This window comes from Antedon mediterranea, chromosome 4 (genome assembly GCF_964355755.1).
Source record: "Antedon mediterranea chromosome 4, ecAntMedi1.1, whole genome shotgun sequence".
Taxonomy (NCBI): Eukaryota; Metazoa; Echinodermata; class Crinoidea; order Comatulida; family Antedonidae; genus Antedon; species Antedon mediterranea.
This window is the reverse complement of record NC_092673.1, coordinates 25,179,524-25,192,842: the sequence shown is the minus strand read 5'-3', so window position 1 is coordinate 25,192,842 and position 13,319 is coordinate 25,179,524. Positions and strand designations below refer to the sequence as shown.

The 13,319-nt window shown below is 30.7% G+C and overlaps 1 protein-coding gene across 1 annotated transcript; it reads right to left on the bottom strand.

Moving 5' to 3' along the window:
- Positions 1-624: 624 nt before the first annotated feature.
- LOC140047728 (protein mono-ADP-ribosyltransferase PARP14-like) lies at positions 625-13,077 on the bottom strand. Its single transcript, XM_072092763.1, has 20 exons — positions 12,951-13,077; positions 12,397-12,654; positions 11,769-12,056; positions 11,159-11,407; positions 10,707-10,931; positions 8,594-10,237; positions 7,850-8,445; positions 7,507-7,740; positions 7,094-7,309; positions 6,841-6,940; positions 6,309-6,509; positions 5,997-6,068; positions 5,539-5,706; positions 5,073-5,276; positions 4,728-4,888; positions 4,129-4,206; positions 3,619-3,985; positions 3,085-3,239; positions 2,550-2,724; positions 625-2,341 (listed from the first exon to the last, which is right to left on the bottom strand). The coding sequence occupies exons 1-20, from the start codon at positions 13,075-13,077 to the stop codon at positions 2,079-2,081; spliced, it is 5,781 nt and encodes a 1,926-aa protein (XP_071948864.1). The 3' UTR covers positions 625-2,078.
- Between the last annotated feature and the right edge of the window lie 242 nt (positions 13,078-13,319).

Sequence of the window (13,319 nt, the reverse complement as noted above, 5' to 3'; positions counted from 1 at the left end):
ACCATTTTAAGCAAGTGCTTAAAAGAAACACAAGTATGTACTTAACATAGAATGTGGAAATATTTTTTTGTATGCATTGTCACAGTAATCAATATCCTACCAAAAAACATTTCATTGTATCATATTTTGTGAATGTGTGATACTTAGAAAGTATACACTATTAGATTAACAAATATTAATTTGTGTTGTTTTATAAAATAACATTGAAATTCAATCATGATTTTCTCAAAACTGTTATTTGTATATTTCTTTATACATGCTTCGACTTAACGTACAGTATCTCGGGATCCCCTTCATGTTAAATATTAAGTTTGGTATCATTGTAAAGGATATAACATTTCCTACCAGATAGAATACAAATCTGAAAAATTTAAATTTTCGACTTATGTTTCACTTTGCCAGAGCAGGTCACATATATTTCTAACAAGAACTCCATGGTATAACATACAAAAGTGAAAACCGTATGTGTGTACTTATTGAAATGCAGAACTTAGTGAAATGCTCAAGATAGCATTGTAGCCCAAAAAATCTAGAGAAATATGTATGCTAGGCAATTAGCTAAAAAAGTTTCTGTTTCTGCAGTTGCAAGTTCCCTTCCTTGGCTTTGTAGTTTCTGTAGCTGTTACTAGTTTCATTAATGTATTTCATTTATTTATTTGACCAACCAAACCAAACAATAATGTAAAACAAACAACAACAAAAAACAGTTCACATATAGTTTTATTCATAAGATAATGTTTCGTCTATTCAATATTTCTCCACAGAGGTACAGGCTGGTTGCTGTCAGGGGGAAGTGCGAATATTGTAAATGCGGGACTAACCAAACCTCCTCCTCTCCCCACCACATTCCCTCCCCTGGGGCTGATCTCCAATACAATTTTGAAAAAGAGATGCTAGGTCCCCGGAAATTGCACTACATTGATATATAAAACGAAACCAAGCCCACCATTTTCAAAAATAGAGTTGCTACTGTAGGTCCTGGAAATTGGACTTGAAACCAAATTCATAAGTATCTAGAATCCGCTCTATGGTTGGGGCTCAGTTAAGAAAATTTGGAAAACTACAGGCTGCAGGTCTTCATAAATTACTTTTATACCTCTTGGTGGGGAAGGGGGAGAAGGAAATCCCCCAGTCTATACCCCTGCTTCACATATATAAAAAAACATAATAATAGTAATAATGTTTCATTCTATGCTTACGCTTATATAAATGATACAATTGAAAAAACCACCACCATACAGTATATCTATATTATAATAGCCCTATATCCTCTGGGGGAATTTTTAATTCTCGTTTAGCCATTGGACTATAAATGTTAGATTTAGAACAGGAAATGTTTGCAAAAAATGTGGTTTTAAACCAATTTCTTTGCGATGACCGGATACAAATTTGATAATTCACTGTCATTTACGTAACAATTAGATCACAGAGGTCATCAATAACTATCATTTGAATAGGAAGGATAAAGCAATGGATTTAAAATAGCTAAAAATGTACCTAAACAAAAGATTGTTTTCTTTTAAGTTCTTCCAAATTGGCTTTAATATTGCATGTAAAACAAAACTACTTTTTCTTAATTTAGCTTGATGATTTAATAATATTAAAAGTCCAATAGATTATTATTTTTCAATCAATATTATACGTTCCAATAACTGCAAAACATAAACAGCAAACAGCATTTACAATTAAATACTACTGAATACTAATACTACAATACTAATCTATAAATGAATAGACTGAACTAATATGTCTACTACACATCAAGGTATAATATAAATAGTACTATGATTGGCTAATGAAAAGGAATGGGAATAAAGGAATTTAATATGGGTAATCATAATGTTAATGTTTATATAATATTCATGTTATTAACTACAACAAGTATAGGTTTATAGGTGATTTCATAGGCCTAAATGTAATGTTGAGTTTACTTTTAATAAAAGTTATCTTTAGTGTTAGTACTTTTGTTAGGTCTATACTGTACCTATATATTGTTGAATTTACTTATAATTATTAGGGTTTAATATTATACTGTACATTCAAATAGTTAATCTACTTAAAGTAATTGATATTTTGGTCTAATTAAATTTAATAAGATAACTAGGATAGGCTTGAACATCGTTGAATATGACAACAATTGACGGGTTGGTAGTGTTATCTCCAACACTGTGAAAGCCTTGTGGTGGTGCCAACAGGCCACCTTGTCCTTTTCCACAATTACCTACAAGCACATTGCACAGGAAGATGTGTTTTTCTCCTCTTGCATTTGGTCGAGAATATTGTGTTTGGGCAGAATAACCTGCAATGGCAGCAAAGTAAGTTCCTTGCCCATAAGCAGCCGCTGAAATGATTGTTAAAATAATAAAGTAGGGATTAATACAAAATTGTACTGAGAATAATGACAACAAAACCAACTCAAAATCGGGGCAAAAGTGACTGAAAGTGTAAATAGAACATATGCTCAATAATAAACAGATTAATGTGCATTGTTACAAACAATTTTATAAATTTATTATTAAATCTACTAGGATGTCAATTTTTTAAACTACCATTTTTTCCAGCATAGCTTCTGTTAAAACCTCCATTGTAGATCTTGTCAACAGATCCTTCATCAGTGCCATGGTACAGCATTTGTTCAACTGATTTACCAGGCATGGTCTTTTCAAAAGTTTCTTTTTTAGCAGCATATTGTTTCCACAACTCAATATTCTGAATGCGACTTATCTATAACAAAAGAAATATTACTAATGAAATTATGGTAGATATGTTTATAACAGTTAATGCTGTTAAACAGGTAACAACTCTGCAGAAAAAAATATGCCATAAGCCATTGTAAAATCAGTTAAGTCACAATACCCTTCTGTGTTTGTATATAAAGTTTGTTTCAATAAATTAAAAAAATATTTCTTTTAAAAAAAATAAATAATAATAAACATAAAAGAATAAAATACATATTTTAAACATTGAAGAGAACATGCAACATTATAATACTATTGGAAAGAGAGGAAATTATTTTAAATGCTGATGAAAGAAAACCAAAATTTAAAAAGGCCCACTTTTAAAATAGTTCATAAACGTACAAACCTTGATGATAGACTGTAGTTGAAACTGGTTTGCCAATGCAGTAGTAAACTTACTCTCAACACTTTTATATTGGCTACTACCTTGCAAAAGATCTTCTACTTTGAGTTGCTCATTTTTCTTCATTGGACTCCAATGAGAAGGAAGACTCAATACAGCTATGATAGGATAAAAACTCATAAATCAATAATTTTATCTTTAACATCAAAGTTTAATATCTTTTTGTTTGATTTTGCATTTAACCTCGGTATTGCCGATAATGTAAACTTAATGTTTTTGCCATCTATTATTATTATTATTATATTTATAATTATAACAGCTAAATCCTGGTTCAAAGCCCATTGTCACATTTCCTTTTTGGGGCCATTTAATTTGCTTTATTTTAAATTAGGTCCAACTTTTTTGTGATTACATTTTTAATATTTTATTTCAACTTCCTCTGCCATGATTATTTAATAGCACAATAAAATGCAATTTGGTTTAAATTTAGATAAAATTGCTGGTCTTATGATTCCAAATATGTATACAGAACCATACCTTTTAAATCATTACGAAAAACCAGGTAGGTTTTCTTCATTGTTAAATCACTTTCTTCCATATCCCTGAGGTTCACCTTGTATTTGTGATTATTACTTGCAGTATACGTTACATACTTCTCTTTGTTTTTGTAGGCTTTTTCAAGCAAAACTGTAATATCTCCATCAAATTCCACCATGTCATTACTAACGCCTGTGTAGAACCACTTCACATCTTTTAAAATTAACTGCTTTTCTTTTTCTTCTTTTTCTGCTTCATGTATTTTATCAGTTAAATCAAATATGGCTTGTTGAGCATCCATTACATTAACAGGCCTGCCTTTCAATTCAATGGTGTTTGATTTGATGTTTCGGGCGTTAATATCAACCTAAAGCATAAAATTTAGAGATAAAAATATGTGTTTTTTTAATGTAAGTAAAAGCAAAAGGTTTGAATATTCACTATATGGGCAAAATATCCTCCAACTTGATAGGGTGGTGTGTGGAATTGCAAAAAAAAAAAACTTCATACCTCATATTTTCCAGCAATCTTGTTTAACTTAGCAATCTGTTGTGGAGTAAATCGGCTGAAGATTTCTTTCTGTAAAATCTTCAATAAAAGAAAAAAAAGTATGTACATTCAAAGTTCTCATTACACTTATAAAATATACTACTAATGAGAAAAAGGATAGAGTAAACATTTATTTTGTGTAAGTGTATACAATGTATAATTAATTTGCATAACAGCATACAGTTGGGTTAACATACTTGTTTGTTTTGATTTCGCTTTAAGATGGAAGGCTTAATGCATGGAGGCATATCCTAGGTGCAGACATTTTTAAACTTGGCTTTAAAAAACATAACTTTACATTTACCACTTTGTTTTTTATTATTCTGAAATGTGTTTATTCTTCCATGTTTTAATACCCTTCGATTATTATTCATCTTGGCGCAGTATTTAAGGTAACTAAGGTACTAACGCACGTGCATATGGGCGGAGCTTGCATGTTGGAAACCCACATTTCTGATTCTAATACTAAACAATCTAATAAGATTTAGATGATGCCCTGTACAGTACATATATAATTTATTTAATCACCAATAGCATAACATTCTGAATTGTAAACAAACCTTTTGTGTCATTTCCTCGGCAATTATTGATTGTATTTTACTTTTTGCTCCTTTTATCCCCTCCTCATCTAGTGATAGAATTTTTAAGGCAATTTGTGGGCTAGTAGAAGCATCAGCAGTTGCTTCCTCCTCTGTCCCTCGTACCTTTGCCATCATATAATCTTGAATCATAAAAATAAAAGTAATGATTTATCTTATGTGTAGACAGGAATATTATTTTATTAATAATATCTATTATACTTACCAAGTTATTCATTTACCAGTTTGTTTAAAAAAATGTTCAATGTAGTGTTTCAGTGTCTAGAGAAAATTGGTCTGTAAAAAATTGTATAAATTGATTATTACCAAAACCTCTCTGAAGAAAACCTTTGTGGTGAGGCTGTTGTCCCTGGATAGCTTCCATAGTAGAAATAAATTCTGAAGTCATAGGTATCTCAAACACAATGATCAAGATCTTCTTTAAGTAGCCTGGATTTTCTTTCTTTGAAAATTTTAGGATGCAGTCGAAAAGAAATGTAGCTGCTTCTTTAGGCGAATGTCCAATGTTTCCTACAATAACAAATTAACAAATGCAATATGCATGTCAAAACCTCAGAAAAATAAAGAAAACAAACATATATTTAACATCAGACAGATCAAAACACACTATATGCTATAACAAGTGTTTGGATAAAGATAACAAACTTCACATCGCATTCTTTGTTCCTTAATCTACTTCTTTACCAAAACGTTCATCCTTTTTTTAGTAAGAAGTACTGTAAATACTTAAATTCTCCCAAAATCTTCCAATATAGTAAAATAATGTTATTACCTGTACCAATAGCTGGAAATGCCATTGTATCATTCTTCCAATTGTTAGCTGTTGCCATTATTCTGACTAACATTGCTTTAAGCTGACTTAGGCTGTTAGGCATAGGAAGGTGACAAATTGCACCACAGCTTAGGCTACCTGAACCTGTCCACACCTCTTCTGAGCGAGCTGAGAAAGTAAAGACTTTTTTAATATAACATAAGATAGTACACTTCAAAATTGTAGATTGTTCATAATAACATAGCCAAATGATGTCCTTTAACATGTTAAACAGGTGTATAATTTTAAAATTAGATATTTTTTTCTATTATTGTCAGGTTTTGTAAAGTATCAAAATATACAAATTTATATTAAATTTGATGTTTTAGTTGGTTGTTCTCATTGTCATCAAACTTGTTTAAATATGAAAATTAATAATTAAATTTTAAAAATTTTAAATGAGAATAAGGGAATCTTACATTTCTTGTTGTTTGTACATTCTGTTTGAATGGCTCTTCCCCCTGCTTTAAGAATTGCACTTGAGACAGCGCCTGAAAATTAAAAAAGGGAAAATCACTTAAATGGTTTTAGAAAAGTAAATGGAACGAAAATCATCTGTAGCCCTAATTATAGTGTATCACAATTTTCCCACTTGGAAATAAACTTTATACTAGCGTATACTGTAGTCGATGATGACTAAAATAAAGTAATAAAGTTAAAAGTGAAAGCAACAATGATGATATACTATACTACTGATGTTCATTCAATATATGTTTTGTAGAAAGACTTACCAGCACGCAAATCAAAAGCACTTGAGGTTAAATTGACAATAGAATCTGCATCACAAGCTGTTATATCTCCTTGTTCAATTCTCACAGTTACACATCCAATGTCCATCTCTGCCTGAAGTGGACTCAGCCGCCTAAAATGTTTATATGGTGATGAGGTTGCAAGGTGGTCAGCTACAGGTTGTCTCCAGTTAACTTGGTACACTGTGTTACAATTATTTGTAGAACTTTTAATAATTAATACAAAGTGAGGTATGTTTCCTGATATTATCTATCTATCTGTATTTTCAATCAATCTATCTTTCTAATAGTATATTAATTATGTAATGGACTATTCAATGATTAATTTGTTCATAAATGAAAAGCAAATCTTTAACATTTCTAGAAGTAAATATTAGCAATAGTAATTTATATGACAAATGTTGACAGCAATTATTTTGATTGATACTGGAATAAATTAATAATTGTAAAATGTGTAAAAAAATATAGCAATTATTTTTTTATAATTGAAGTTTTAAAACGAAGATACACCTACTTCTATTTTCAGAATTTTCTTCCAATTGTCGTGGTTTTTTTAGTTTTTTTTCTTCTTCTATTGCTGGATATTTTAAATTGTTTTTCTCGGAGTCAAATGCCTGAAAAGAAGGTAAGACAAGATAATTATACAAACAAGCATTATGCAAGCATAACTTTTATATAGACATATTGTGAAATCATGCCGCTGAAACAGCACTTACTGTAGGTTTGCATTATTAAACATAAAATAAATGTGAAAAAAATTCACAAACCTGAATAGTTCTGGTATCTTTGTAATAGACCACAAAATGTATTTCCTTCAGATTGCTTTGAGGATAATTTGCACTAAAGTCTATAGCTTCCTCATACATGACTTTGGCCACTTGATCAGCTGGATACTGTAGATTTCCAGTCCCTAGTGCAGGAATGGCAATTGACCTCATGTTAGATGCCGATGACAAAATCGTTTTAAGAAGAATTTTTATATTCTGAAAAAAGCAATATAAAAAATTCCAGTAATTCCAAAATTGTCTATTACAAATCTTGATGACTACTATACAATGTGTATAATTAATATTATATAGAATCTCTGTGCTGTAAAAACACATTAATCAGAAACTGGTAAATTGATTTAATTTTAAAAATTAGGATAAAAACAAGAAGTCATTTTGGTACAATAGCAAACCTGCATTGAGGTTGGTCCTTGATAATTTTGTGATGCTGTGTGGAATATTTTCCGACATTTCAAAGCAGCAGGACCTGTTTCAACAAATTTGTGTAATGGAATATTTCCTGTAGTAGCTCTAATAACATCACACTCCTGTTGAAGTTGGGCACCTGCCGCTTGAAGGAGAGCATTAGAAACATTACCATTGTTTAGATTAAGATCCCTTGAAGTTGTATTTACAATGATATCCACCTAAAGAAATAAATTTATGGTATCTATAATTAATACATTTTTAATACTTAGTGAGTGCAATAATTGGAGTTGTGTGCAAGTGAATTATGGAAATGGAAGAAAATCATACCCTAGAATCTTCAATTTTTCCCTTGATTAGCTTAATATTAAAGCCTTCTTTCGTTGTTACTACATCATTACTTATCTTCAGTCCAGAATTTGAACTAATTGGTATGGCAGAAGCTGCCGCAAGGCCAACAAAATCATCATAATCTTCAACCATTAAAATGTCATCTTCTTCGTCCTGCATAACTTTGAAGACACTTTTCGTAGCTGATTCAAAGGCTTTGCAAACCTTAATATCAACACTTACAAAGTACACGTGCTGTAGTGTTGATCTAGGATTATCTTTAAAATACTCTTTAGTTGCTTCTAAGATTTCCTGTGTACATGGTGCTAAAGGGTAGCCATATATCCCAGAACTAATGGCCGACAACGCAATAGAATTGAATCTACTTTTATCTGCTTCTTCATAGGCACCAGACACTGACTTCCTGAGCAAAATTTTCAAATTCGACTGGTGTGGGTTATACTTTGGACCTACAGTGTGAATAACCTTTTTGCATGGAAGTTTACCAGCATCAGTTACGACAACCTCTCCCGACAGAACCACTCGACCACGAGCTGCAATTATCTTATTACTTTCTATCTGTATTTCTTTTCCTCCTAAACAAATAATAATAATAAACAGATATACAGTCAATGTACAAAATAATTTCCAGATGCATATAAAAATAGCATATTTTTCAACATTTCTATCTTGATATAATATAATGTATATACATACACTTTTTAGTGGATTATTTTTATATACCTGCATCAACAATAGCTTTAGCTAATCCACCAACATGCTGAAGTTGTTCATTGGCAGCATTCACAATAACATCAACATTCATTTCAGTCATATCTGCTTTGCATATAGTCAACTCAACTCCTCTTTGCAACCTGTGTCGTAACAGTACTTGCATTGATTCACTGCTTGTAAACTTGCCATCAACCTCTATAATACATTTAAACATATTTTCCACAGACTTTAAAGCCCTTCTTCCTTTCTCTTCTTTAAAATAACTTGCCATACCTGGTTGAGATATCAAATGTTTGCCTGTCTGGACCTTCCTTTCAAAGGCTATTATTTCTTCAGTAGCTTTATCAATACCACTACGACTACCTCTGATTATGATACAACCAATGTCTCCTTTAGTTGTTAACTTCACAGAAAATGCTTCCAGAACTTTTTCTAGAGTACTAATTTCTTGTGAATGATGGTTTTCTAATAACAGGACTACTCCTTTGTCTACAGCTTGTTTTTTCTCTAATATCTGGTTGGTGAGTATAAATTCATCCAATTTACTTATAACTTGACTGACAACCATGTCAAATCCTGTAATCATGATGCAGGATTCACCCTTTACTTGAGATATTCCAACTGTCACCAATTCTAGTGCTTTGAAAGATTCAAGTAATGCTTTGCCTTCATCTAATTTCATTACTTTAACTTTATCAGTTGAAAGTTGATACTTCTGGTTTTTTATCATTTTCTTAATGGATGATCTTGCAGCCTTGGCATGGTCAAGAGAAGTTGAATATACTTTTACACGGTTTTCCTCAATAATATATTCAATGGGGAAATGATTATCTTCCCTTTCTACACGTATGACATCATCATAGAATTTTAATAGAAATTTTGAAATTTCAGCTTCACATGGAAAAGATACTTCAACAATGTTCTCCAGATCTCTGTAAAGATACAAAGATGCCGAATCTATGTCACCAGGAAGTCCCTTAAAAATGACTGTACTGCTATCGTCATCAACTACAAAATCTACTCCAAATTTACTTTTAGCAGTTACTTCAAAATCAAGCAATCGGATTTTTTTGATTTTTTCATCTCCAAACTTTTCAGGTCTTTCTACAATGTTCTTTTTTCTCTTGATGTCTTCATTCATAACATCAAGTTGTTTTGAAAGTTCACACAAAACATCCTTAACAATATGCCTTACTCCTACAATTATCAGGGATGGTGATGAGTCATGTAGTTGCAATTCCACACCTTCCATCTCTGCCTTTTCAACGTATGGCTGGAAATCTTCAAAGCATTCATCTCCAATATTCAACCACTTTATATCAAACTGGTCACAGAGGCGTTTGAAAGTGCTTGTAGCATAGTCATCCCAATCATGAATATTTTTAATGTCGAATGCAGCATCAACACTTAAGTTTACAACATCAGGAGAAGCTTGAATAAACTCCATCTGTATTCCAGCAGCGGATAGTTCATTCATGAATTCTTGTTTCTTAGAAGCAAAGGTCAAAAGATAAGGATCATCCTTGACACAAACTGGATCTGGTGTCCATTGACAACCATCTGACACAACTTCACCAATTTCATCATAGCATAAACAAATTTCCAGATCTCTTTTGTGAAGTGTGTGTTTTCTTTTACAGACTGACTTTACAACTGAAATCAATGTAAAACAATAAAAAGTTCATTATGTTATTTCTCTGTTTTATCATGAAATAAAAAATATAAAAAATCCCAACATTTAAAAAAATACAATAAATAATAATAAAACATGGTTCAATTGTTAATTATTTTTAAGTTAAATACATGTATGTTAACAATATGTTAAAGTTTTACATACTGATGTATTTATTTACAAACATAGACAAATTATGACTAAGATAAGACTAGGAATATTATAATTAGGAATTAAGAAAGGAAGATGGAATTGTATAAATAGAAATAAAAAATTATGAAAATTATGTGCTTTACAATCAATTGAAGATGAATATCATTTCACTTTAGTTTGTCCATTTTATTCAGATATTAGAACTAAATATATGTTTTCTTGCATGTTTCCACATGTATCACTCTTTTTTTTAATATTTGGTGCAATAAGATTGAAATAATCTTCCACATTCCATACCTTTGTAGTCTGCAAATTGTATTGTTCCTTTTTCCAGATTTGTATCTAGAATTGGTCCTCCACCACTTCTACTAGAATTTTCAAAATAAAGTTTCAGCATCTCCTCAGTACATGACTTATCCACATTCTTCACAACGATTGTGTCAACATCAAACACTTTATTTGCATTAATTACTGCACCAGAAAGTTGTTCATCTTTAATTTTAAATATCACCTTATCAATATCTGTTTAATAACAAAAATATAAACAAAACAATACATTCAGAACAGTGTTATCCAATTTACAAGTATCAAATTACTAAATTTATTGCCAACAGTTCTTTGTTTGTCGTATGCTAATAGTAAAAGCTATATCTTTATCATCGCTGTAACACATAAAAATAAAATTGTTGAATTGTAGTACTAATTATAAAAAAAAAAAAATTAAATTAATCAGCTAAATAATTCATTACCATTAATAGGGTCTGCGTAAGTCACCATAGCTTTTGTGGGATCTTTTCCAAACTTGACTGTTGGGTTATTCATTGAAGTCACTTTTTCCAAATAGAGATCAAACATTTCATCATTTAATCGTTTTGGAAGATCAGTAATCAATAAACAATTCTTTTTGATAGGTCTTTTAACTTGCTTCACTCCAAGTCTGACTGTCAATCTTGTTCGAGACACCTCATGATATTTTTGTTCAACCACTGCCTCAGCAACTAAAAATATATATGTAATACAAAACTAAACGTAACAATTAGATAGTATATGGGCTTGATCTTGATTTTTAAAAATATACAGAACACACAGAAAGCCTCTACAATATTTTGTTTCACAGACCTTTACAAGTACAGAAACTACTCACATTTCACAGGCTATGAATTTTGGCATTAAGCAAAACGTTTTCTGATCATAGCATATTTGATATTTTAAACTACATGTTTATGGTTCTTAGAATGTAAGTAATAAAACCAATTGTCAAATAACTCAAATATCTCTTATTTACAATTAAAACTCAATATTTTAAAGTATAACGTTTTCATGATTAAAGCAGACATAAAATAACATGTAAATGTGTACCTCCATTCTTTTGAAAATGTATGATCCATTTGGAATGAACTTTCTGCATGAAAGCAATTGGTCCTCCACAAGATTTCTTCTTGTTCTCAAAGTACAATTTCAAATGATCTTCAGATATTGAAGATTCGTCCACGTTCTCCACTACCAATGGAATAGTTTCTTCTTCCAGTTTTTTTGCTTTCTTAGCATTCGACTTGTTGATAAAAATCTTCCTTTTTAGTTGTGGCCTCAGAACTTTTATATCTTTCTTTCCCAATTTATGAGATTTTTTCAAGACACTATCAGCAACTAAAACCAATATAATTAAAATGTGAATGTATATTCTACAGTATACTGTATAATAAATGATAGGGAAAAAATTTGTCATGTCAATAGAATAATCTATAAGCTGTATATATTTTTTGATAGAATTTTTAAAGTAGAAGTGAAGTGCTTTGAGCCAGAATAATTAGGTATTTAAAGGTATATTCTTCAACAATAAAACATGTATATTAGAATAAGAAACTCTTAATACATACACAACATAAAGCTACAGTATGTCTAAATGGTATATATTATAAATTTAACAACTGTTTTGCAAGTTTAAGCTACATTTTACCAGATCAGTTCGTATTATGAAAGAATTTACCTTCAGAATTTGAAAACCTGATTTTCCAAACTTTTCTATCTTCATGGTACTCAGCCTTAATCTCTGAACCATTACCACCTGATTTTGAGGATTCAAAATACATTTGTATAAGTTCTGTGTCAACGTTTTCATCAGCTCCATGTACTTCAAGTACTGACTTATCCACACTATCCTTAAACTTCCACTTTTTATTAGGCCGTTTTACAACAAGAGGACACTTTTGTATCTTGTGATTACGTGCAAGAACTCTTTTCACAACTGAAATGTAAACAATATCACTTTTTAAGCATTTTAAAAAATAATTTCATTTACTCATTTATATTCATGAATTGAGCATTTTTGGCCAAAAAACTTTCTTGATGATGTCTAACTTCTCCTATTTTCAACCCTGAACATAAGCATTGTATAAAATCATAAGCTAGAAAGGCAAGGGTACACAATCATCAGTATTTTTATAAAACAATATTTGCATGCTTTAGGCATAATTAATCACATTGATAAATCTTTTTAAAAAAGGTTTACTAAAAATTTGAATAAACGGTGTATATACTTACTTTGTTCATTTTCAAATGTTACAATACATTTACTTTCATCTTCACTCAATTTAGAAGACACTATACTTCCTCCACCTGATCGCTTTGTGTTCTCAAAATACATCTCAAGAGTTTCTTCCGCAATCATAGGAGGAAAACCACTCACTTCAACAGTGTTAGGTGAGGGATGATTTTCCTCAACTAGTGAAACATCTAAATGTTGCCCTTGACAAATATGTGACTGGCTCATGCACACTCTCTTTGCCACTAATTTGTAAAATAAATTGGACTACTTTTAATACAATAAATACAATTTCAAATAAGAATCAATTTGTAACATTCATTTTATTAAAAATGTAAAGAATTTATAACCAAAATACTTTATAGGAA